General features: G+C 44.5%; 3 protein-coding genes and 1 pseudogene across 4 annotated transcripts in view; 1 reads left to right on the top strand and 3 right to left on the bottom strand.

The window, feature by feature from the left end:
• Positions 1–3,030: 3,030 nt before the first annotated feature.
• LOC122109790 lies at positions 3,031–3,150 on the bottom strand (annotated as a pseudogene).
• Positions 3,151–15,474: 12,324 nt separating this feature from the next.
• Positions 15,475–19,955, bottom strand: Mrpl9 (mitochondrial ribosomal protein L9). 2 transcript variants are annotated; one of them, XM_042681702.1, is made up of 7 exons: positions 19,794–19,955; positions 19,454–19,610; positions 18,923–19,047; positions 18,677–18,727; positions 16,647–16,748; positions 16,115–16,198; positions 15,475–16,001 (listed from the first exon to the last, which is right to left on the bottom strand). In XM_042681702.1, exons 1-7 carry the CDS (start codon positions 19,935–19,937, stop codon positions 15,867–15,869), a joined length of 798 nt encoding a protein of 265 aa, XP_042537636.1. In that variant the 5' UTR covers positions 19,938–19,955; the 3' UTR covers positions 15,475–15,866. The 2 variants fall into 2 exon arrangements, with proteins under 2 accessions (XP_042537636.1, XP_042537637.1); XM_042681703.1 differs by lacking the exon at positions 16,115–16,198.
• Oaz3 (ornithine decarboxylase antizyme 3) lies at positions 19,936–25,846 on the top strand. The gene is given in 7 exon segments (XM_042681511.1): positions 19,936–20,057; positions 22,937–23,113; positions 23,370–23,430; positions 23,432–23,509; positions 24,283–24,458; positions 24,913–24,998; positions 25,595–25,846. Coding segments are annotated over 7 exon segments (843 nt in total). The 3' UTR covers positions 25,738–25,846.
• The window catches only part of Tdrkh (tudor and KH domain containing), a 21,201-nt gene continuing 19,678 nt past the window's right edge, over positions 24,930–26,452 (bottom strand). Inside the window, exon 14 of the mRNA XM_042682332.1 lies at positions 24,930–25,110. The gene's annotated coding sequence lies outside the window, so the exon portion shown is untranslated. The remainder of the gene's footprint in view (positions 25,111–26,452) is intronic.

Here is a 26,452-nt window from a genome sequence, read left to right as displayed (position 1 = left end):
TTTAACTGCAAGTAACATGAACCCAGTTTACAATGATATAAGCAAATAGGAGGTTATTTTGTTCACCTGATAGTGTTAAGATGCAGGATTCAGTTTCAGAGATGTGGACAAGTACCCAGAGCAGGCCTTTTCTGTCTTTGCCTTCTGCCAGACTTCACGTGCTCCTCTTGGTGGTAATCCCAGGTGTCATTTCGGCATTTCAGGGCAGGAGATGGAGAAAGAGCCGTATCAGCTGACTGTCCCTTTTCATCATGGAAGAATATTTACTTGGAAGTCCTTCTTACCTACATCCCATGGGCCAAACTACGGTCATGTGGCCCACCCTGGGCACAACAGAGACCCAGACAGGGACAAAAGGAAGAAGGAAGTTCCTGTCCTCCAGGAACTGAAAATTCAGATTCCAGGTCCCTCCTGCCTCATGAACTTCTTCCCTCCCCGCTACGTGCCAGCCGCACTCACTGGTCTTCTGTTCTTCACATATGCCAACGTAGTTCCCATTTCAGAGGTTTTGAGCTCTCTTCCTGTTCTTTCCCCCAGGTTTCCCCAGGGCTAGTGGGTGGTGTGATGAGAGGAAGAGAAAACCCCATCGAGAGGGGCTGCTTTTGTCTCTCAGCAGGTCTGAAGAGGGCAGCTGCTGGCGCTGGTTTGGGGCCTGCATCTCTGATGTTTTCCTCCTTTATCTTAGGGGAGGAGCCGTAGGACCAGGAAGGAACTGTGCCAGCATACTTGTCTTTCTTTTCTAGAAAAAGAACCCAGCACAGCCCTCCACCCCAGTGGCTTTCACAGACATCGTGAACAGAACTGTGCAAGCACCTGTTAAGGAAAGCTGGGAAATTGAGTACTGCAGCTGAAACATGTTCTAGATGGCTGCGTGTCTCAGTCTCAGAGAGTTCTCCCCTAGAGATCCAGCCTCCCCCAGACATTTAAAAAATATTAAAGTATGCTTTTCCCCCCAGCTGTTTTCTATCACATCATCCAGTTCTATTTTCTTCGTAGCATTCCCAGATATTATTTCATTTATTTGGTTGTCTCTGTCTGTGGCCAAATCTTGTGAGCTCCAAGGAGGGCAGGCCTTGTCAGGCATGTTCAGCATCGCGTGGTTGGCACCTACAACAGCATCTGGCATAGCTGTTCAGTACACATTTGCTGGATGACTGGATGGATGGGTAGATGGATGTGAAATTGGGAACTGCAGGATGAAATCTGGATCTATGCAGTGGCACAAAAGTAGGAAATGGAGTCGGGCATCAGTGACTTATGCCTCTAATCTTAGCTACACAGGAGGCTGAAATCTGAGGATCGTGGTTCAAAGCCAGCCTGGGCAGGAAAGTCCCTGAGACTCTTATCTCCAGTAAACAGAAAAAGCCAGGAGTGGCGCTGTGGCTCAAGTGATGAGAGCGCTAACCTTGAGGACAGAGAGGCTCAGGGACAGAGGCTAGGACCTGAGTTCAAGTCCCAGGACTGGCAAAAAATAAAAAATAAATAACAAGGAGATAGAGATTCTAGACATCTTTAGGAGGAGTAATTCACAGGACTTGTGATTTGAAATGTGAAGTAGTTACAAGGGAATCTAGATTCTGTGGGCAAGTAATGATGGGGTTATTTACTAAAACAGAAGTGGGCAGGAGAAATGCAGGAGCGGGTATGACTTTAGACTGGAAGGCTTCCATGGAGTTTGCAGTCGGTCATGGGTGATAGTTACATGAATAGTTTTGGTGAAGAAGGCAGAAGTCAGTGCAGTGGGCTGGGTAGGGATTGTGAAATGCACATGCAGAAATGAATGCACACAGGTTATGGCTCTGGAGACATGGCTGAAAAGGAGGATCAGGAGGGACAACTCTGGAAGGAGAGCAGAGTCAAGGGTCATGGCGGATGGCTGAGCATCCAGTGGTATCTCCTTTTTTTTGGTTACTCAAAGGGCTTGAACTCAGGGCCTGGGCACTGTCCCTGAGCTTTTTGGCTGAAGGCTAGCACTCTACCACTTTGAGCCACAGCGCCACTTCCTGTTTTCTGATGGTTAACTGGCAATCAAAGTCTCACAGACTTTCCTGCCTGGGCTGGTTTTGAACCTCCATCCTCAGATCTCAGTCTCCTGAGTAGCTAGGATTATAGGCCAATAAGAGGGTATTTTGCTCACCTGATAGTGTTATCAGGGTAGGATTCAGTTTTAGAGAAGTAGACAAGTACTCAGAGCAGGACTTTCTGTCTTTCCCTTCTGCCAGACTTCACCTGCTCCTCTTGGAGCAATGCCCAGCAGAGATTTCATATTTTTACCTTTTTTTTTTTTTTTCAAAACTGGAGTTTGAACTCAAGGCCTCACACTTTCTAGGCAAGCACTCTACCACTTATGGCACATCTGCAGCCCCCTATTTTACTTCTAGACTTAAAAGAATTCAGAGCTGCTTTAGAACTATTGCTCATGTTGGAGCTGCTATGCAGGAGCAAAGCCAGAACGAATCAGGTTCCAGCTTTGCCACCAACTAACCTACAGAACCTTCTCTGTCAGAGATCTCCCCTCCAAAATTGGAAGAGTAGCTTCTACATGAACTTGCAGTGAAGGTCACCTAGGTCTGGTGCATTCTCAGGGTGAGAAACCAAAGCATATAAAAAGCAGGGCACCGTCTGGCTGGGCTGGCCTCTACTGCCCTCTTGTGGACACTGTACCACCACTCGGAGAGTGCCTGTTGTAGGACTGAATGGGAAGGAGCAGAGGAAGTAAAGAGGAAACAGGGCTGAGAATAGGAAGTAGGCATACATGTCTACATTGCTAGGGTAGAAAGTTCTAGAATCTAGCATATTCTTTTTTCACAGTTTTTTTTTTGTTTGAATACAGGGCCTTCTTGCTAGGTGCTATACTTGAGCCAGCCACCGCTCACCACAGAGCCCATTCTTCGTTTTATTTTCATCTTCATGTTATTACAAGAAAACTGGAATACTTACTAATTCTCAGGAACCTAAGCTATGCTTTTATTTTTAGAGCCAACCTGAATGGATATCAATACCTCCATCTCTTCAAACTATTGTAGGAATCGTATTCCTTCTTACACAGACCAAAACTCATACTGATCAATGAGTTCTGGGCTGCAAAAGAGGATTTTTTTTTAATTTTTATTTTTTATTGTGAACATACTGTACAAAGGGGTTACAATTACATGGGCAAGATAATGAGTACATTTCTTATCAAGCATTGCAGCCTCCTCCTTTGTTTACCCTTCACATCCCTTCCCAGAAAAGAGGATTTTTTTTCCTATCTTTATTGCACATGAAACACACACACACACACACACACACACACACACACACACACACAAGTTTTTTGTTTTTGTCGGTCGTGGGACTTGAACTCTGGGCCCGGGCTGTTCCTGAGCTCTTCAGCTCTAGGCGAGTGCTCTACCATTGAGCCACTGCACCACTTCCAGTTTTCTGGTGATTAATGGGAGATAAGAGTCTCACAGACTTTCCTGCCCGGGCTGGCTTTGAACCTCGATCCACAGATCTCAGCCTCCTGAGTAGCTAGGATTACAGGTGTGAGCCACCAGCGGCCGGCTACTGCATATTCCACCTGTTTTCAAGGGTTATTCCAACATCAGGCCTGATGTATAATAAAAGGTTTGGAGTATACTACTGTATGATTCATTCTCCTCAGCTGCTTGAGCTTTTACCAGGGAAGTAACCCGTGCGATGCTGTGCCAGCTGGGAAGGGAGAGCTGTCTGCAGCTGTCCTTGGGGAAACGTATAAAATGATGTTATGTGTAAAGGATCTAGAGTGGCTGGGTGCTCGTGGCTCACACCCGTAATCCTAGCTACTCAGGAGGCTGAGATCTAAGGATCGTGGTTCAAAACCAGCCTGGGCAGCAAAATCCATGAGAATCATCTCCAGTAAACCACCAGAAAACTGGAAGTGGTTCTGTGGTGCAAGAGGTAGAGTGCTCATCTTGAGTGAAGAGCTGAGGGACAGCACCCAAGCAGAGTTCTAGCCCCATGACCGACAAAAAAGAAAAAGAAAAGAAAGAAAAAGGATCTAGAGTGGGTGGCATGATGTCCATTCAGACGTTGCCTTTCAGGACTGGAACATTTGTCTGTGACCCTCCCTCCCTCCCCCGCCAATCAACCCCAGGGCAGCTGGGAATTCTGGTTCTGTTAGCTGAGCCCCTTCCTGTACCACCCTCCACTGAAAACCATTCACCATGCTGCTCCTGGTCAGTATGGGAGAGCAGAGATCTGCTTTCCCTCCTCAGTGTGGGGACAACTCTGTAAGAGCACATAGTTCAGCATCTTTCTGCCTTGTCCTGTCTTCTTCATTTGCTGAGTTGACTTCTAATCAACTTCTTTTACTCCAATTTCTATTTCAATATGTTTCTCAAGGAACCCATCCTGGCAACCATCAGTGCTAAGGGTGCCGAGGAAGGAGATTATTTTTGGTTGATGGTTGTGAGGCTTGAACTCAGGGCTGGATGCTGTCCCTGAGCTCTTTTGCTCAAAGCTAGTGCTCAGCCCCTTTAAGCCACAGCTCCACTTCTGGTTGTTTTTGTTCTTGTGTTGTTAATTGGAGATAGAGTCTTGCAGGGACTTTTCCTCAGATCTTAACCTCCTGAGTAGCTAGGATTACAGGCATGAGCCACTGGCGCCTTGCAGATAGTCAAATGACTTTTTATTTTTTCTAGAGCTGAGGACTGGACCCAGGGCCTTTTACTTTCCAGACAAGTGTTCTTTCACTGAGCTGAATCCTCAGCTCTTTGAGGAAGCAGACTCTAAAGTGAGATTTTAAAAGTGGAATTACCTGCTGGCCAGCTGGGAATGAGGACTCCTGAACTGCCGGCCAGGTCTGGGCACTGACAACAGATCAGTGTAATTATTTCAACTTTCATTAGTGCTGAGTGGAGACAGCAGAATGGAATGTCAGTACGAAAGTATTTCAGGTTTGATATCCTATCAGGTTTTATAAAGACAGTGATATTGGATGGCTATTTCTGGGAGCAATCAGTGTATTCACAATAAAGGGCGGAGTGCAGTTAATCACCAAGTATGAAAGACTTAAGTGTGAAGCCTACAGGCCTCTTTATTTTAGAGGATCCCCCACCCCCATCCTGATAAAAAAAACCCACAAAACTGAGAGTAAGGTACAGGATTTATTTCTGGACCTTAATTCAGCAGGTCTAAATTCTGATGGAGTCTATTGAAAAGGAGTGAGACCCTGGGATTAGAATAGGAGCGTCTCAGCTGATGCTGAGTTCCCCCCTCTGGGCTGTAAACATGTGCTATTCAACTTACTTATTTCACCTTTGTTTTTCTTTTTTTGGGGAGGGAGGGGGTCCGGTCGTGGGGCCTGAACTCTGGACCTGGCACTGTCCCTCAGCTCTTCAGCTCAAGGCTAGCGCTCTACCACTTGAGCCACAGCGCCACTTCCAGCTTTTTTCTTTTTGCTTATGAGGTGCTAAGGAATCGAACCCAGGGCCTCAGGCATGCAAGACAAGCGCTCTACCACTGAGCCACCTTCCCAGCCCCCCTTAGTTTGTTTTTCAAGAGTTCAGGCCATTTTGTTTTAAATTTGTGTGTCATTCATTTGCAAGGTCTATAGTGATAGCATGTTTCATTTCTTGGACTGATGAGTTGTCTTTTCATTGTTTTGCTAGTAGTTTGCCTATTTTATTTTTTTCAAGGAAGGAGCTCTTCAATTATTTTTGTGTATTGCTTTTTAAAGTAAGCTTCATTGATTCGTTTTATTTCCTTTCACATTCTTGCTACTTTGTTTCTTCTCTTCCTTCATAGGCTTCTTTTTGGTGTTGCTGGAGATAGGGCTTTGCCTATGCTATCATTTTTCTAATACAGATTCAGATCATTGACTTAGGACTTTTCTGTTTAACTATATATATATATATATAGTGCTATAATTTTCTTCAGCACTGTTTTAGCTGTTTAATGGTTAATTCTGTTATATAGCTTTCTTTACCTGGTGGTTCTGGGGTTTGAAGTCAGGGCCTTACACTTGTTAGGCAAGCACTCTACCATTGCAGCTTACATTAGTTATACAGGGAGGGATTTCACTGTTAAATTTCCACTCATTTGCAATATATCCTACTCAGTCTTACCTCCTCTCTCTCTCTCCCTTCTGCCACATCCATTTCCTGCTCAGGCGAAGGCCTGGACTGCAATTCACCTATTTCTTTTGTTGTTGTGGGACTGAACTAAGGCTTAGGTACTGTCCCTGAGCTCTTTTTTTTTTTTTTTTTTGGTAGTGGTGACTGAACTCTGGGCCTGGGCGCTGTCCCTCAGCTCTTCAGCTCAAGGCTAGCGCTCTACCACTTGAGCCACAGCGCCACTTCGCACTTTTTCTGCTTATCTAGTTCCAAGGAATCTAATCCAGGGCCTCACGCATGCAAGGCAAACACTCTACCACTGAGCTACCTTCCCAGCCCCTATGAGCTCTTTTTTACTCAAGGCTAGTGCTCTACCTCTTTGAGCAACAGCACCAATTCATTTTCTGGTGGTTAATTAAAGAGTCTCAGGGACTTTCCTGTGTGGGCTGGCTTTGAACCATGATCCTCAGCTCTCAGCCTCCAGAGCAGCTCGAATTACAGGTGTGAACCACCACCTAGCCAATTCACTTAATTTTTAAGCTTCTTTTTTCTGTAGCTAGGATGACAGAGGTGCTTCTTCCACTGAGATGGGTTCTCATAGACTTTTCTACCTGGGGCTAGCATAGGGAAATTCAGTGCTCCTAATCTGTCTCCTACAGAATAACAGGTGTATGCTGCTGCACCATCTACTGTTCAAGAAGGGGTCTTGTAAACTGTCTTGTTTGAGCTGGCCTTGAACTGGGATCCTCCTGTTTTTAACCTCCTAAGTAACTAGGATTACAGGCATGAGCCAACAGTGTCCTATTTCATTTTTACTTGGTTCAATATACTTAAAATTTTTTTCCTTAAGACATTTATTCTCACATCCTGCTCTCCTGAGACATAATCTAGCTATGTAGTTCAGGCTGGCTGGCCTTGAACTCAGCCATAAGGCCTACCTGCATGATTGTGTGTGTGTGTGTGTGTGTGTGTGTGTGTGTGTGTGTGTGTATGAGAGTCCTGGGGCTTGAACTGGGCACTGTACCTGAGCTTTCATGCTCAAGGCTTAGCACTCTACTTCCAGTTTTTTGGTAGTTAACTGGAGGTCAGTATCTCATGGACTTTCCTGCCTGGGCTGGTTTGAACTGTGATCCTCAGATCTTAGCCTCCTGAGTAGCTATGATAACAAGGGTAAGGTACTGGCACACAGCCTAATACTTTTCCTTCATTCTGGGAGGATTTTTTTTTTTTTTTTTTTGTCGGTTGTGGGGCTTGAACTCTGTGCCTGGGCACTATCCTTGCACTCTTCAGCTAAAGGCGAGCACTCTACCGCTTGAGCCACAGCACCACTTCCGGTTTTCAAGTGGTTTATTGGAGATAAGAGTCTCACGGACTTTCCTGCCCGGGCTGCTTTGAACCTTGATCCTCAGATCTCAGCCTCCTGAGTAGCTAGGATCACAGGTGTGAGCCACCAGTGCCCTGCTTGGGAGGATTTTTTTTTTTTGAGGGGAGTAATAGCATAATTCTTTCAGGACTTGTAAAATATTGTACCACTTCTATTCTTCCTGGTTTCTGATGAGAAGTACACTATTATTTAAACTGATTTTGCCTTGTATGAAAGCTGTCTTTAGGTAAGATTGTCTTTAGATTTCAGTTATAATGTGCGTTTGCCATGAGTTTCTTCAGGTTTATCTTACTGGGTGTTTGTTTAGTTTTTTAAATCCACTTGTCTATATCTCTTGATAAACTTGAAATTTCCAACCATGATTCCATGTACATTTTTTCTTTCTTTTTTTTGTCTGTCATGGGGCCTGAACTCTGGACCTGGGTGCTGTTCCTCAGCTCTTCAGCTCTTCTACCAGTTGAGCCACAGCGCCACTTCCAGCTTTTTCTGCTTATGTGGTGCTGAGGAATCAAACCCAGGGCCTCATGCATACAAGGCAAGCACTCTACCACTGAGCCACCTTCCCAGCCCTCCATGTACATTTTCTTTCTTTCTTTCTTTTTTTGGGTCCGGTTGTGGGGCCTGAACTCTGGGCCTGGGCCCTGTCCCTCAACTCTTCAGCTCAAGGCTAGCATTCTACCACTTGAGCCACAGCGCCACTTCCGGCCTTTTTCTTTTTGTTTATGTGGTGCTGAGGAATGGAACCCAGGGCCTCAGGCATGCAAGGCAAGCGCTCTACCACTGAGCCACCTTCCCAGCCCTCCATGTACATTTTCATCCTTCCTTTTTTTCCCTCTCCTTCTGGGACCCCAATAACAGGATTGTTACATCTTTTGTTATAGTCTCGTTGGTCCCTGTGGCTTTATTCTTTTGCTCTTTTTTTCAGCTATGTTCTCCATGTTGTTCAGATTCCCATTATGTCCCTCCGCGCTTGCCGGGTCCCTCCTCCATCCTTCATTTTGCTGATGTGCTTTCATCCACCAGGCTTCATCCCGTTTCACCCACTGAGCTTCCATGTGACGCATTGCTAGTTTATACTCTAGTGTTTTTTTTTTTGTTTGTTTTTTTTTTTTGGGGTCTGGTCATGGGGCCTGAACTCTGGGCCTGGGCGCTGTCCCTCAGCTCTTCAGCTCAAGGCTAGCGCTCTACCACTTGAGTCACAGTGCCACTTCCGGCTTTTTTCTTTTTGCTTATGTGATGCTGAGGAATCGAACCCAGGGCCTCATGCATGCAAGGCAAGCGCTCTACCACTGAGCCACCTTCCCAGCCCTATACTCTAGTGTTTTCATTTAGTTCTTTATATATTTTATTTCCTTGCTAAAGTGTGCTTGGAGCTGCTTGTCCGTTTGTGGCTGTTTCAAAATCCCCACTGGGTAATTCTAGTATGTGTCATCTCAACATTGGCTTGTTGGCTTTTTTCTCATCCAGCTTGCAGTTCTTGATATGATCAGAAATGTTTGTTGTTGTTGTCAGTTGTGGGGCTTGACTCAGGGCCTGGGCCTGGGCTTTGTCCCTGAGATCTTTTGCTCAAGGCTAGCGCTCTACCACTTTGAGCCATAGCTGCACTTGTGGTTTTCAGATGGAGCTTTTCCTTGCCCTTAGGACAAAAAAATTGTGGCTCCTTTGTGGTGTCCACTGATCCTACCGAGAAGGCTGACTCACATGTGGATAATGGTAAACTACCAGCAGGAATGCAGAGGAGCCTCATTTCTCCAAGTGGATCCAGGTTCTCTGTTGACACCATGGTCTTTACTGACACAGTTGACAGGAGGAGGGCTCAGTACTGTCTGGCTGAGATGAAACTCCCATTCCTGACTTGGGACTTCCATGTGTCTATTAGCAAGGGCTTTATGTGATGTGTTAACAACCAGGAGACAACAGAAGTCTAGGTTCCTACTCAGTCTTGGCAAGAATGAGGTAGACCTCTTCAGACATAGCTAATAGATTATGTGTATGTATACACAAATGTATATGTACAATCCATCTTTCTGCCTGAGCTGGTCTCTAACAGAGATCCTCCCATTCTCAGCCTCATATATATTCAGGATTATAGATGTGAGCCACTGGCACTTGGTTTTCCTTTATTCTTCTTTGTCAGTCATGGGGCTTGAACTCAGGGCTTGAGCACTATCCCTGAGCTATTCAGCTTAAGGCTAGCACTTTACCACTTGAGCCAAGCGCCGTTTCCAGTTTTCTGGTAGTTTATTGGAGGTAAGAGTCTCACGGGCTTTCCTGCTGGGCTGGCTTTGAACCATGTTCCTTAGATCTCAGCCTCCTGAGTAGTTAGGATTAGAGGTATGAGCCACCAGCACTTGGCTTTCCTTTATATTCTTGAGTATTAAACATGTTTAGTTTTATTGTTCTATTAGTTTCACTATCGCTTAACTTCTGGAACTGTTTTTCTTGGTTCCATGCAATTTTTCCTTTTTTTTTTTTTTTTTTTTGCTGAAGGCTAGCACTCCACCACTTGAGGAACAGCGCAAATCTGGCTTTGTTTATGTGGTACTGAGGAATCGAACCCAGGGCTTCATGCATGCTAGGCAAATACTCTACCACTAAGCCACTTTCCCAGCCTGTCCTGCCTTTTTGCTGGTTATTTTGGAGGCAGACTTTTCTGGCTGAGCTGGCCTCAAATTGTGATCCTCTAGATTGTAGCCTCCTGCGTAGTTAGGATTACAGCTTCGTCCAGCTCTACTCATTTCTTTAATGAGTATTGGATTGGCGCACTAGTATGTTTGATCCTTTTAAAATTTGTTTTCAAACTATGCATGATGGGTTGAGTAACCACATTTAAATGAGTAAATTTTTAATGGATTCTTTTGAAGTTGCTATCTTATGCCTCATGTATATATTATAAAATGTATTCATATTATAAATATAAATGAAATATTCTTAACCCTTTGTGAGCCCTGGCAATTAAATGGCATACTGCTTTCTGGTGTTATGTGCCTCATGCATGTACATATTGGTATTCAACTTTCCTCTCTCCTTCCCTTCCTTTTTTTGTGGTGGTAGAAACTGAGCCCATAGCCTCGCCCTTGATTGGGATGCACTTTGCTACTGAGCTATACTTAGTCCCCAGCCAAATGTCTGAAACAGCACTTCTGTAGATGTGTCATTTCCTCATCTCCAGTTTTGTCTTCGAGTTTTTGCTCTCAGGCTGGTAACTGGCTCTCGGCACTGCTCCTTATAGTACAGTACAGGAAACTTTCTCCAGGTGGTGAGCTAAGGCTTTTATTTCCCAGCTCTATGTTCTATACTATCTGCTTTCTAACGTTCACCTTTCTTGTTTGTTTTTGCTGGTCGTAGTGCTTGAACTTGGGGCCTGAGCACTGTCTCTGAGATCTTTTTGCTCAAGCTAGTGCTCTACCACTTTAAGCCACAGTGCCACTTCAGTTTTCTGGTGGTTAATTGGAGATGAGTCTCTCAGACTTTCTTGACAGGGCTGGCTTTAAACTGCAATCCTCAAATCTCCTGAGTAGCTAGGACTACAGGCATGAGCCACCAGCACCTGTCTACAAATATTTCTATAATTTTGTCTGGCTTTATAATTCTTTTTGTCGGTAGCAGAGCTTGAGCTCTGGGCTTTGGCGCTGTCCCCCAGCTCTTCAGCTCAAGGCTAACACTCTACCACTTGAGCCACAGCGCCAATTCCGGTTTTCTGGGTGGATTATTGGAGATAAGAGTCTAACAGACTTTCCTGCCTGGGCTGGCTTTGAACCACAATCCTCAGATCTCAGCCTCCTGAGTATCTAGGCTTTATAATTTTTTTTTTTTAATATTTTTTGGGTCCGGTTGTGGGGCCTGAACTCTGGGCCTGGGAGCTGTCCCTCAGCTCTTCAGCTCAAGGCTAGCGCTCTACCACTTGAGCCACAGCACCACTTCTGGCTTTTTTTCTTTTTTGCTTATGTGGTGCTGGGAAATCAAACCCAGGGCCTCAGGCATGCAAGGCAAGCGCTCTACCACTGAGCCACCTTCCCAGCCCCAAGGCTTTATAATTCTTTATAGCAGGAAGAGAATTTTTTTTTTTAAGTTGAGGGCTTGCTGTTAACCTACATTGGGTTCAAACTTGCTATCCTCCTACCTTAGCCTTCCAAGTGTTGACGTTACTGGCATGTGCTACCTCATATAGCTATAATTTTAGTCAAGGAGCAATTCTAAATTCTAGAACTCTTGGTGCCAATGACTCACACCTGTAATCTTAGCTACTGTGGATTTTGGTTTGAAGCTAGCCCAGGCAGGAAAGTCTGGAGATTCTTATCTCCAACTAACCAGCAAAAAAGCTGGAAGTGGAGCTGTGGCTAACATGGTAGAGCACCACCCTGGAGCAAAAATGCTGAGGAACAGTACCCTAGCACTGAGTTCAACCTCCCACAAAACAACTTAATTGTATCTGCTGTCTCAAATGTGATATCCCAGTTAGAGCTTTAACAAAGCCCTAGGAACATGGTTATGTATTGACCTGGGCAGTGTATTTTCCCCTCAATGTTCCTGGGGCTTTTGTTAAATCTCTAAGCAAAGGAAGACCGTAAAGATTTAAGATGAAAGTTACATTTCCAGCCCTCTCCTTGGACCATGTAAACACTTCCGACTTCTGTTTGAAGGGAGATAGACCATCTGGACATTTTATATGATATCACATTATATTGATGGCATCATAATAATTGCATGGGAGGAGCAAGAAATGTCAAGAACACTGGAGGCCTTGGTGGGATGTGTTCTTCATTTATCATATACACTGACCCTACTGATATTCAGAACCCTGCCATATTTGTGCAGTTCCTAATAGTCTAGTGATCTGGAGGAGGCCAGGGAATTCTTTCCAAAGTAAAGGAGAAATTTTACATCTCATATCTCTCACTAAGGGAGTAGAGAGACTAGTTAGCCTCTTCGGTGTCTACAAATGTCACATTCCACACCTGGAAATACTGTTTTAACCCAATAATCTAGTGGAGTAAAAGGCTGGCAGCCTTGACCGGGCCATAACAAAAACAAAAGCAAAACAAAATTGTGGCAAGTCTAGATTGTGAAACAAGATCCTTACCAGACTTCAAAGGAGGTGGTAGGAAAGCATTCCATACTATTTATGGCAAGCCAAACAGGAACACACATATGAATCTTACAATTAACACACTTTTGAAAAGACAGTGCCTAGTCTGTGATTGTGCCAAGTCCTAGTTGAGACAAAATGCTTACCTGTGGGACATCAACCATGTCACCAGGAATTATAATCTTGGTTCTGTCATACCTCCAAGTTATAAGGCTAGGTGGGTCTAGCGATGTCCTTCTTGAGGTAATAGTATTATGTAAGAACTGAGCACAAGCAGGGACAGAGGCAAACGGCAGTACATGCAACTGGCCAGACTCCCTGCCACCCCCCACTGTTGTACTGTTTTTCTCATGGTTTACTTCTATAACTACCTGCTCAGGGGATCTGATCAGATGACAGAAGAGAAAGGCTGAACTTGGTTAGCATATGGGGTGTCTTAATAGGTGAAAGCTGAAAATGAGGATGATGGCTGTAATATGGCAAACTTACAGGGGGCCTTTTCCCCTCCAGTTATGGAGTCTGAACTTGGTTTTGTGCTCTTGCTTAGGTTTTTAGCTCAAGGCTTGTACTGTACCACTTGAGCCATACTTCTAATTCTGCCTTTTTGCTGGTTAACTGGAGATGAGTCTCAAGATTTGTCTTCCTGGGTTGGCTGCGAACCCTGATCCTCAGATCTCAGCATCCTGAATAGCTAGGATTACAGGCTTGAGCTATGAATGCCCTGCTACAGGTGGCCTTGAAAGTCAGCAGCAAATGGAAATCTAAGTGGTTGGAGTTTCAATAGCTGATCATTTACTCACCCACTCACTCCCACACATTCACTAACTGGAATTTTTGGCTTATACACTTACCACATACTTGAGCTACTCATCTACTTCAGCTTTTTTTCTTGGTTGAGATACAGTCTCTTGTACATTTTGCCTGGGCTAGCTTTGAATCAGGATCATCAGATCTTAAGTCTCCTGAGTAGCTAGGATTACCAAGTTTGAGCCACCAGTGTCTGACTTCACTAATTGTTTCTGTAAAGAACTCACTTTATGACATTTTAATTAGTTGTGTGAAGTGTATCTGCTGCTAAAATCTGGACATGCTAAGATAGCAATATGAAAAAAAAAAACAAAACCTGTGTACCTTCTATTTTAAGGGAAAGATGGTGATACAGGTTCTGGCAAATGTGAAATCACTAGTTAACTACTTGGGCTGGAATAAAAGTGCTTCGTTGGCTCAGTGTGGCAGGTGAGCTCAAACATTTAGGATGAGAGAAAACAATGTTTCTGATCTTCCAAAGCCAGTAAAGGATTCTGCTCTCATCTTTCCATCCCCAGAGAGCATACTGTAAAAGAGCACAACCCAATTGCCAACATATGCTCCTTTTATACTAGGTTCTTTCATTTCCCATTAAGATATCTATTTCAGAATGACCTAATCATCTTAGTATCTTAGACATAGTCCAGAAATTATTTATAGAATTCCAGGAGCTAGTTAAAAAACAATGCAGAGTTCCTTTGTGTGTGTGTATGTGGGGGGGGTGTTGGTGCATACTAGAGCTTGAACTCAGGGCCTAGGCGCTCTCCACGAGCTTTTGTGCACAAGGCTATCACTCTATCACTTGAGCCATAGCTCCACTTCCAGCTTTTTGATGGTTAATTGGAGATAAGAGTCTCACGGATTTTCCTATCAGCTTCAAATCTCAGCCTCCTGAATAGCTAGGATTACAGGCATGAGCCACTCATGTTTGACCAGTTTTCAATCTTCAAACATCATTTTCTCCATCAATTATTATTATTATTGCCAGTCCTGGGGCTTGAACTCAGGGCCTGGGCACTGTCCCTGAGCCTCTCTGTGCTCAAGGCTAAAGCTCTATCACTTGAGCCACAGCTCCATTTCTGGCCTTTTCTGTTTATGTGGTGCTGAGGAGTCAAACCCAGGGCCTCATACATGTGAGCAAGCACCGTACCACTGAGCCACATTCCCAGCCCTCCATCAATTACCATTTTTTGGGGGGGTCTGGTCATGGGCCCTGAACTCTGGGCCTGGGTGCTGTCTTTCGGCTCTTCACCTCAAGGCAGGCACTCTACCACTTGAGCCAGAGTGCCTGGCTTTTTTTTTTTTTTTTTCTGCTTATGCGGTGCTGAGGAATCAAATCCAGGGCTTCATGCATGCAAGACAAGCCTCTACCACTGAGCTACCTTCCCAGCCTCCATCAATTACTCTTAAGTCTTATTCAGATTTTTTTTTTTGGGGGGTCCAGTCATAGGGCCTGAACTCTGTGCCTGGGCGCTGTCCCTCAACTCTTCAGCTCAAGGCTAGTGCTCTACCACTTGAGCCACAGCACCACTTCCAGCTTTTTTCTTTTTGCTTATGTGGTGCTGAAGAATCGAACCCAGGGCCTCATGCATGCAAGGCAAGTGCTCTACCACTGAGCCACCTTCCCAGCCCTTATTCAGATTTTTTTTTTTTTGAGAAGCAAGAAGCCATTGTATAAAGGCATTGTGCTTATTCACTGATGACTTTATCAATACATCTAATGAGAGTTAAGTTCTAAGACCAAAGACAAAATCCAATTTTCAGGGGAATTAACTCATAATAACTGTAGGACATAGCAACTTAATATACTCTTCTCCTTTTTAGCCACAAACCTTCAGTGGCTCACAAAAACATCTTACAGGCTAGGAAGGTGGCTCAGTGGTAGAGCGGTTGTCTTGCATGCATGAGGCCCTGGGTTTGATTCCTCAGCACCACATAAGGAGAAAAAGCCAGAAGTGGTGCTGTGGCTCAGGTGGTAAAGCACTAGCCTTGAGCTGAAGAGCTGAGGGACAGTGCCCAGGCCCAGAGTTCAGACCCACAATGACCAAAAAAAAAAAAAAAAATCTTACTTTGGATGTCCTATTCCCAGTCTACTGAAGCCATTAAATAATACCTAAAAAAAGAACACAGGTCTTTATTTCTGTATGATATATAAATGTTCAGTTCAGATGATGAGAGCTAAGTACTAGAGATGATGGCTAGCTCTTCTATTTGCTCCAGTTAACTCTGGCTAAACAGGATCCAGACTGTTTTAGTCCACTGCAATGCAACATAAATCTATAGTCTAGTACTTCCTGAGCAGAACTGTCCCAGTAAAGCCAGATGTGAGAACTGTTGAGAGGTGCAGATGGTAACATGGAAGAGTCAACACAGACATATGCCTTTCAGTCTGGCATGTCCATATGTTCTCTAAAATCCACACTTTGTCAGAGCTAGGAGTGAGGCCAAGGTGCCGGCTCATTTTTACTCCACTGTTCTTGATTCTGCTTTGCACAACTAGAGGGGAGATTCAGATTGTCTGGGAGTCGGTGGAGGGCAAGGCCTTGGTAGCTTGCTGAGCTAACCAGTACTTGTATCTTTTGGTCTTGGGCTTCTCAAACATGACCACAGACATAGGAACTCTCACAGTGTCAAGTCCATTTACCTGGAAAAAAAAAAAAAAAAACAGCACAAAAAACAGTCAGGCCCAACTCCATCTTTTCATGTTGATGTTTCTCCCAGTGAGAAAAAGGGAAAAACAACACTTGAAACACTCACCGTCACCTCACACCAGTACTCGCCCCACCGTGTGATAGGCTCCTCTGGTAACTTTAATGCATGTGGAGCAACTACAACACCAAGCTGGGGGGAAAAAATCAGCCAAATGAATCCTTAAGGATGCCATTTTAGGCAACCACATAAAGCTACCTCCCCTACAATTTCCTGTACAGGAAAATTTATTCTGTTTGATTTCATGGAAGGATACAAAACTGACCACAGCAGATAAACTTAGTCTGACTTTCCAGAAAGGGAGGTGAATTTACAAATAGAAACTCATTAAAATCACTTTCACCCACGAGAGTAGTAATTCTCCCATAATTCATGTATTCCCAGGTTCTCCCTACCTCCTCCAACTTTTCCTATCTTTAAAGTCTATTATCTCAATCCTTTCCCTCCCATTCCCTGCAAACCAATAAAGAATACTTTTAACTCCAGCTCGATGCTCACACTCTTCTGTAATGAAGGATTAAAGTTGGGGCTTCCTTCCCAGAGGAAGCACTGTCTTGAGGCGGTGTTTGGAAACACTCACATTCTTGAAGAAGTGGCGGGCAACTATTTCAGGGTTCAGCTCCCATTTGACATTGTTCTTCATTCCCACTTCCAGGTGACAGCCTCTCAGAAATTTTACTGTCTGAAAAGAATTATAAATAGGGACTGAGATTTGAATTGGAGTCAAAGGAGAACAACCATTTGTTAAGAGTCACATGTCTGAGAGTTCAGAAAACAAGGACACAATTTCTGCTTCATACTCAAGATGGGGAGAAAATGGATGGGAAAGATAGATATAGCCTTACTGTATTGTGGCTGATAAGGTAAAAGGATATTTTAACAAACCTTTTAAAAGGATGTCACCTATATACACTGCTGTACCAGAACTAGGAACATTAGTCAGGATCATCAAAAAGGACTCCCAGTATATCTAGGATGGAATGGCCTTTAAAGACTGTTATTCATGGGCTGGGGAGGTGGCTTAGTGGCAGAGTATATGCCTAGCATTCATGAAGCCCTCGGTTCAATTCCTCAGTACCACATTAACAGAAAAAGCCAGAAGTAGCGCTGTGGCTGCTGGCCTTCAGCAAAAGAAGCTCAGAAACAGTGCCCAGGCCGAGTTCAAGCCCCAAGACTGGCCCCCCCAAAAAAAATGTTTTTAGATCTTTGGGGCTGGAAAGGTGGCTCAGCGGTAGAGTGTTTGCCTTGCATGAATGAGGCCCTGGGTTCAATTCCTCAGCACCATATACACAGAAAAAGCTGGAAGTGGTGCTGTGGCTCAAGTGGTAGAGTGCTAGACTTGATCTGAAGAGCTGAGGGACAGTGCTCAGGCCTAGTTCAGACCCCACTGACCAAAAACAAAAAAATGTTATTCATACCATTTTAAATGGACTTGTACTGCTACCTGCACCAACTGATAGTTCTTTTTTGCTTACAGAATGAAATATTAATTCATTAGTTGACGATTCAAGATGTTCTGCACATCCTCTTCTAATCCCCTTTCTAGCCATGTTTCCTAATATTATACTATGTAAATCCTGTTTTTCCTAGACTGGTCTACTTTGTTAAAATGTGCCTTAAATTTCTACTTAAACTTTTTCTCCTTTAAGAACACTTTTCCCAGGAGGAAAAAACTGGGAGACAGTGAGGAAGGGGTAACACTATCCAAAAAGAAATGTACTCAAAAACCCTCTGTATACCCCCTTTATAATACATTATTTTTAAAAAGAACTTTTTCCATTCTCCTGGACTGTTCAAAGCCTATTGATCCCATCTGAGAAAAGGTCCTCTGCAGTCACCCTTAAGCCCATTATGATGCATGTAACTCTTAAAATGTACTGCATTGAATTTACTGCCTTCTCAAGTCTACATTTTACTTATCTGTAAATGATCTTACAGGCAGAGACTTCATCTCACATTCGTTTGTAGGGAAGACAAGAAGGTTACTGGGCCCTGGACTTGGGGCCTCAGATGTGCTGTGTAGAAACTCATCACTGAGCCTTGTCTCCAGGCCTGCTTTTCTCTGGTTACATTTGAGATAGGGCCTCACTTCCTGTCCTGGTCCATGACAACTTTATTTCAGGCTTCCCATTGTTGCTGGACTGATAGGTTCCTGCCATCATGAGCAGCTTTTTCCACCAAGTTGAAATCTCTTTGGACTTTTCTGTTCAGGATGACCTGAACTTCAGTCCTCCCCCATCTCAGCCTCCCATGTAGCTTACACTGGCCTATGGGCTTGAGAAGGAGGAGGGTCTTGTGAACTTTTCTGCCCATGCTGTCCTAGAACCATGATCCTCTCATTCTGTCTCCTAAGTAGCTAGGACCACAGGCATGAGCCATTATTTACTAGCTTCTCACCTCACACTTTCATTGGATTCCCTATGTCCAGATTACCTCAATAAGCTATGGTACTTCATATAAAAGACCAGAATTCCTCAAGAGGGAAGTAGCACTTATATGAGGAACCTGTAACACTTCTTTCTCACACTCTAGTGTGTATAATCAGGAGATTCTGAGGAAATCAGGGAGACTCTCAAGAAGAGGCTGGTGAGCAATAAACTTTCTACTTACTGCTTCTCCTGCCTTGGTCTGGATTTTCTCTAATTTTCCTTGTTGTCTCAGCTAGAAAAGAAATAGATGAAAATGAATTAAACATGAGTTCATGTTAAGTAATATCAAACTCTTACTATGCCAGGAATAGGCAGGATTCCTAGAATCTTATTCTTCTATTTAAATTAAATATGGAAGGGGAGGAAATTCATAGAGAAAACTTTTCCTTAAATGTTTTGTTCCTCCAGGTTCCTCTTGTCCACTCACCAATTTCTCCTCTTCAAATAGCTTCTTGTTTTCGGGGGATGCATATACAGCTAGTCCCTGAGGAAGGAGTTTATTACGACCCACAGATTTTTTCACTGAGACTAGGTCACCACGGACTCCAAGCTCTGCCGATGAGAACAAGAAAAACTGGGTCAAAAAACTATATGTATCACCAAAGAGAGATAACTGGCTTGGGTTATAGCTCAGTGGTAGAGATCTTGACTAGCATGTCCCAGGCCCTGAGCTCCATCCCCAGTTATGTGTGTCTTTGGGGGTAGCAGTAGGGGGAGTACACTTCTATATTTTCTCAAAGTTTTCATTCTTTCCTAAACCGCGATCCCCGGACCTCAGTCTCCTGAGCAGCTAGGATTTAGCGGCGTGAGCCACCGGCGCCCGGCTACAATTACAGTACTTTTAATGGCTTCCTTTCCTCACGTATAGACAGATATTCTACAAACTAGAGAAAGGCAAACAGCGAATATCAAACAGGATCAGCCTGAGGGGGCAAGTACCTCTGCGCCCAGGCCTTACCGTCCACAGACTGCGTGAGGATGAGCTCCAGGTTCTCTTTGGGCCCGTGTTTCGTGTCCTCCACCAGCCGGTAGACGCGGTGTCGCCGGTGCAGGCGCGGCTTCCGGCCCTCCTTGGCCAGCGGCACCTTCCACCAGCGCTCCACGATGACCGTGTCCTGGGGTAGGGAGGCTGGGCTGAGTCACCACCAAGAGACCCCCCCCCCGGTCGGCTGCGCCCCAAGGAGAGCCCGCCACGCCACGGCCGGGCCCCTCCAACTCCCAACGCGCCCCAGAAATGACACTTGGACGCCAATAGCCCCACGAGTGTCCAGGACCCCAGAGTCCAAGCCCGTCCTCACCCGACGATGGGAGAGACCGAAACCGCGCTGCACACTGTCTGTCCCCCCATCAAGCCGCGGCCGGAGTAACTCCCGGGCTCCTCCCCGCAGCAGCGGCACAGCCCCGCCGGCCCGCAGCAGCGCTCGGCCGGCGGCCGTCGCCATGATGCCGGACTCAAAGGAAGACCCGAAGAAGGACCCCGGCGCCGGCGGCGGGCAGGGCCCCGCTGGGGCTGTCCGCGGCGCGCCTGAGCCAGCGCGCTGGGACCGGGAGGCGGCGCGGGGGTGGCCGGGACGCCCCGGCGCTGCCCCGCCGCGCGGGGAGAGCAAGTCCTTTCCCCTCTGCGCTCCCAGCTTCGGTTTCCGGTTTTAAGGAGCGGAGGGGGGAGGATTATGTCCTTAATTATTGACAGATAATGGAATGCTAATTAGCGCACTGACACTGGACAAGAAACTGTCTTCTTCTTGGCTTTAGAAATCAAGCGGGCTTGGCTTTAGCTCCAGGTGTTCTCAGAGGCCACGTCTCAATCTGCCCGTCCTGTTTTCCGCTTGGGGAGCAGGAAATGCTTCTCTTTCCATTTCCTCCTGCTTTAACCCTGTTGTTACACTAAAATACATCCTTGCCAAAACTTTCACTTTGTGAGACTGTGTGTGTGCCAGTCCTAGGCTTGAACTCAACCTGGGCACTGTCAAGGATAGCCCTCTACCACTTGAAACAGCTCCACTCCTGGCTTTTGATATTTATTGGAGTCTCACAGACTTTCCTACCCAGTCTGACTTTGAACTGTGATCCTCAGATCTCAGCCTCCTGAGCAGCTAGAATTACAGGTCCGAGACACCAGAGCCTGGCTGAGACTCTTCTTTTTGTGAGACACCTTGACATGTTTTTATTATATCAAGGACCTTTGATTTTGTTTGGAAACTGGGAACATGAGAGAAGACCTCATCCATTCTCCAGTGACATTTCAAACACGTTTGTGATTATCATTTTCTGTGTGTGTGTGTATGTGTGTGTGTGGTTTCTGGAGCTTGAACTCAGGGCTTGGCCTCTGTCCTTGAGCTTTTGTGCTCAAGGCTAGCACTCAACCACTTGAGCAACAGCTCCACTTCTGGCTTTTTGATGTTCATTGGTGATAAGTCTCATGGACTTTGCTTTGGACAGTGATCCTCACATTTCAGCCTCCTGATTAGCTAGTATTATAGGCATGAGCCACAGGCTCCAGGCTCAATGTATACTCTCTTGAACTGTTCTAGTTTTATGCTATTTATAAGCCAAGAATTTCCAAATTTCCATCTCCATCCAAGACTTCTCACAAATTCTATACAAATATCCAACTGAGTATCCATTATCTTCCTCTATGTGGCTAAAAGACATCTCAAAGTTAAAACTGTCCCAAACTAACATGATTTATAACCCCTCCCTCAAACTACCCAACCCTTAGCCTTTCTCATGCCAATTGATGGAGACTCCATTATTTCAGTTCTTAGACACATCTTAACTCCTTTATACTATTAGCAGGAAATTCTGTGGGTATTCCAAAGTATTTCAGAATTCAACCACTTGTCACCATCTCCCAGAAATAAGGTATCCCTGTAGATAAGGGGTCTTTTATAAAGTGGAGTCAAAGCATGCCATTCTGCAATCATTTCCCCTTTATTCAACAATGAAAGGCCATACAAGTGACAAAGTCTCTATAATCTCACTCCACAAGCTCTCATTGCTTGTATCAGCTCACTCATTGATATGGCTATCTTACTATTTCTTAAAAACACTAGGATCATTTCCTATTTGGGGCTTTTACACTGGTTCTTGCTTCTTAGTGGGGCTCTCATATCCAGATGCTTGGCTTGTTAACAACCTTAACTCCTTCAGGGTTTGATGAAATGTTACTTTTCCAGTGAGGATTATTTAGATCACCTTGTTACTATGCTCTGCTGCTGCATTCCCTTCATGGTTCTTTACCCAGCTCTATTTCTACAGCAGTCTTCTTCTAATATTACTTATTTTCTAGGTTTGTTCTTTTATTCTTAGAAGTTCCACGCAGCAGGAATCCTCATTTTCTTTACTACTGTATCCCAAGCACCTAGACTCACAGTGCCTGGCCTAGCGCTCTCTCTGTCTCTGTCTCTGTCTGTCTCTCTCTCATACACACACAGCTTTCCTTCTGTGTGTGTGCTTGTCCTGGGACTTGAACTTGGAGCCTGGGTACTGTTCCTGGGCTTTTTTGTTCAAAGCTAGTACTGTACCACATGAGCCACAGCAGAATTTCTGGCTTTTTCGTAGTCAAATGGAGATAAGAGTCTTGTGAACTTTTCTGACCAGGCTGGTTTTGGACTGTGATCCTCAGATCTCAGCCCCTCTGAGTAGCTAGGGTTACCACTGTGAGCCCAGTGTTCAATATTTATTCATTCAATGTTTATTGGATGAATAAAGAATATATAGATGTTCACACTGGTGGTCTCAAAACCAAGGTTTGCTAACACATCGTTTCAATTTTTCTCATTAGCTTTTAAAGAAGGGTTTGGCACAAATTCTTTCTGGTTTTGGTTGAAAAAAAAAAAAACCATAAAGTCTGATACCACTGGCTCTGTATGGCAACCAGATGAACTGAGTTGTGTTGGTGTCTTTTAAATAGGGTGTGAGTTCATTTCGTATGTAGCCCTGCAGGTCTAACTAATTTATATTAGCTGTCCTGGGCCCCTGGAGGTTTTCAGTTTTCCATTCCTACCCTACAAGATAATGGAGAACTTCAATAATCTATAATGCCTAAGTGTAGGGTAGAGATGTTAGTAAAAATATTGAACAGGAACTAAATAAGCAAATGTTCAATTAGAGTCTTGGAACTATTCTGCAGTGTCAGAACTCTTAAGTGGTGGGTTTTAGAAGGAGGTATCCCAGTGGATGGTCCAGGATGGGTGAGCACAAGTGCTTGGGTAGGACTGTTTGAAACGAATACAAACTTTACAGTATTTAAAGTACCTCTGTCAAGTGAATATGCGGTCGGTTAAGGAAGAGGGTGGGGCAAGCAGCAGCAGAGTGGAGTCCAGTGACATAATGGCTGACTCAGTGCGTGTGTCATAGTGCCTTCCAGGTCACAATGGGCAAGATAGCTTGAACCTCTGCCGCTCGTCTCTGAACTTCACTTTGCCGCAGGGAGGCACTGAACAGAAAAACTGCCTTGTTACAGGTCCCGTCCCTCTCTCTACTCCCTTTCTTATATCAAGAGGGGAAAAACACGGAACTACCTCTACCCATTCTGGTCACCATACGCCTATTATCTTTACTGTTACAAATACCGGATCACCCTCCGGGAGAAGATGCTGCCCTGTTGTTACAGAAGGTACTTATTTTTTTTTATTATAAAATGTAGGAAAGAGGAAGAATTTGAAAGTATTTCCCAACTGGTAGTAAAGTTGGACAAATCTAGCATGGGACAAATCCCATCTGACTGCTTTGGAAAAATAGGCTGGTTCATAGATGATACAAAAAGACAGTATCAGAGGCTGGTCCTGTGTTCCTAGGTAATCCTAAGTATTTGAGTTACAGCCTAATCAAATTCGAATGTGAATTAACTTTAGGTTTATTTTCCCAACTAGCATCACTTATAAGGAACAGGAGGACTTGACACTCCGGCCCCGTTGCTGCCTCCAGTGCTCCTGAGTCCCTAGGAGGTCTCCAGGTGGGCAAAAGCACTGAGCAGGAAAAAGAGCACAACCAGCTTAAAGAATTGTATTCGGTAAGTGAAATGTGAACTGAGGGCATGATAGGGGCAGAGTGCTAGTTGTAATGATGTTTAGAGGCCATTAGCTAGTTGGAAAAGTCTGTCAGAAAATTAGAGGTAGATAGTACATTGGAGCTGAGATGTAATAATGACTTGCTTTATAGACATATAGACTTGCTTTATAGGAATATGGGACATAAAGCTGTTTAGATGCTGACCTAGAATCTAGAACTACTTCATTTATCTATATCATATTGCAAGTAACATTCCTAATCATGATCTTAGAAAAACAGTTTGAGAGAAAACCGATATGAGAAAATAAGTGGAGTAAATAGAATAGATGATAAGGCTTTGTTTAAACAGTAAGCTGTGTACTATGGTACACACCTTGTAGTCCAAGCCATGGGGGACTGAAGCCTGAGAATTGCTTGAGTCTGGAAGTTCAAGGCCAGGCTGGGCAACATAGTGAAACTGTCTCAAAACAAGATAAAAATAAACTGTAAATATTTGTACATTTCTCAATTGGTCCTTGGGATGAGATCAGCATCCAGTAACACCCCATAGACTGCAGATCTGATATCAAGTAGAACTCTTAACAGGAATGGCTATTAGTTCCTAGGTTTAAGGGAGACTTTTGAGACAGATTCCACTTCTCCCAGCTTGTCTCATTTGACTCATCTTGCTTCCAGAGGCACCCAAATCTGTACAATTTGACTTGTGGACACTGAGGCAGTAGACTATAATACGTTTGGTAAGAAGAATATGAATATTTTTTATTCCTTTTCCAGGCTGGGAACCTGACAGTGCTGTCTACTGACATTCTGCTCCACCAGGATCCAGTTCAGTTAGACTTCCACTTTCGCCTCACCCCCCATTCCTATGCCCACTGGCACGGCCTTCTTTCTGACCACCGACTCTTCCTGGACATCCCATTTCGGGCCTTGGATCAAGGCAATCGGGAAAGGTGATTCAGCTAGGATGAGCCAGTTGGGGGGGAAGGGATGAAGGGATTCCATCCTTTTGTTGTGTCACAATCAGTAAGTGGGCTGATTCAAGAACTGGGTAGGACACACAAATCAAGTAGCATACAGATAAACCTGTGATGTGACCCAGAACCTTTGGTGTTCAAGGGAATAGAGCCTATGGGAAGTTGCAGGACTGATTCAGAAACATAGAAATGAGAATCCAGAAATAACTGAATAACGAAAAGGGCTTTCCAGCTTCTTGTCTTAATAGACCTTTCTTCCTAGACTTTTTCTGTGGTTTATATTTCATTCCAGTCATAATTCTTTGGCTTCAGAGAAAAAGCTATCAAATCTAGTTTAAAAACTTTGATTTCTTGGTCTGGGCAAGTTGGACAGCAAAAGGGGAAAAATTTTTCTAGACCCTGAGTTGACTTGTTCTCTCTGGCCCTCTAGTTTGACAGCAACATTGGAGTATGTGGAGGAGAAGACCAGTGTGGACTCTGTATTTGTGAACTTCCAGAACAATCGGAAGGACAGAGGTGGGAATCTGCTGGTTTTTTTCTTGTCCTTTCTATAGAGGCAGCCAGAAGCTTATTTTCCTTTGTTAGAGTCTCTCTTTCCTGGTATTTCAGGGATTTTTCTTCTCCCCCACTACAAAAGAAATCAAATCACTCAGTATTCTGTTTACTCACGTTGTAGCTGAACTAACTAAAAGTCCCTGGAGACAGTGTCAGAGTTAGACTGAGGGAGCAATGATAAAATTACACAGAAAATTCAAGAGATGTGGTGGACCAGGCAGGAGTTCAAGGGAATGTATCATTCCTTATGTGAAAGGATTGGGCACAATCATTCCTTATGTGAAAGGATTGGGCACAAAGCCAGAAGTGGAATACATTTAACCAGATAGATGCTTAATTAATCTTAAATTTAGTGAAGAAAAAGTTCTAGGAAGTCTCACAATGAGAGAATTGAACATCAGAAGTGTTAAAGTCAGGGCTGGAGCCTAGGTTTGCTTCACACCAAAACACATCCTAAATAAAGCCTGTACTCTACTGCTTCCATAAATCAGATCTCTGAGGGAATAAATGGGATGAGCTAATCACTTGTTCTAATCATTTGTACTGTCCTTTTACAGGTGCCCTGCTTCGGGCCTTCAGCTACATGGGCTTTGAGGTGGTCAGACCAGATCATCCTGCCCTTCCTCCCTGGGGCAATGTCATCTTCATGGTGTATCCCCTAGAAAGGGACCTTGGCAACCTGCCTAATGCGCCTCCCTAAACATGCTTATTCCATCTCTGTGAGGGGCTGGAAGCCTTGATACACGGGACTCAAGACCCCTAGGATGTGACTCAAAACAACTCCACCCTAGGAATAAAGGGTAGTGCAATCAAAATGTGTCCGCTGTTTCTTGGATGGAGGGGGTAGTGATGACTGGGGGTACAGAACTAAACTCACTGTAGGGTGAGTTTGGTGATTAAAAAGATCAGAGGCACCTGTGCCACAGAGGGAAAGAATTCAATTTCCTTTTTCCATTCCCTTATCCCAAGCCATTTATACATCCAAGCCATTTATACATCCTATGTATAAATGTCTAAGGCAAAGTATTACCAACCAATTAGGGAGCTCAAAAAGACTGTCTTGTTGGGCCCAGTTGGCTCATGCCTGTAATCTCAGGAGGCTGAGATCTGAGGATACTAGTTTGAAGCCAGCCTGTGCAGATAAATCCCCGTGAGACTCTTATCTCTGATAAACCACTAAAAAAACCAGAAGTGGTTCTGTGGCTCAAGTGGTAGAGGGATAGCCTTGGACATAAAGAGGCTCAGGGACAGTGCCCAGGCCCTGAGTTCAAGCCCCACAAGCGACCAACTAGATCTACACATTTACACATTTCAATGGAAATTGGAGACAAGTACCAGTTGTTTGGAGAGAAGGTACATGGATCACAAAATGCAAAGAGAGCGTATTCCAGATAGCAAGTACAGGGTTGTATTGG

Source organism: Dipodomys spectabilis, unplaced genomic scaffold (assembly GCF_019054845.1).
Source record: "Dipodomys spectabilis isolate Male_0828 unplaced genomic scaffold, ASM1905484v1 ptg000069l, whole genome shotgun sequence".
Classification (NCBI taxonomy): Eukaryota; Metazoa; Chordata; class Mammalia; order Rodentia; family Heteromyidae; genus Dipodomys; species Dipodomys spectabilis.
This window is presented reverse-complemented; position numbering and strand designations above follow the sequence as displayed.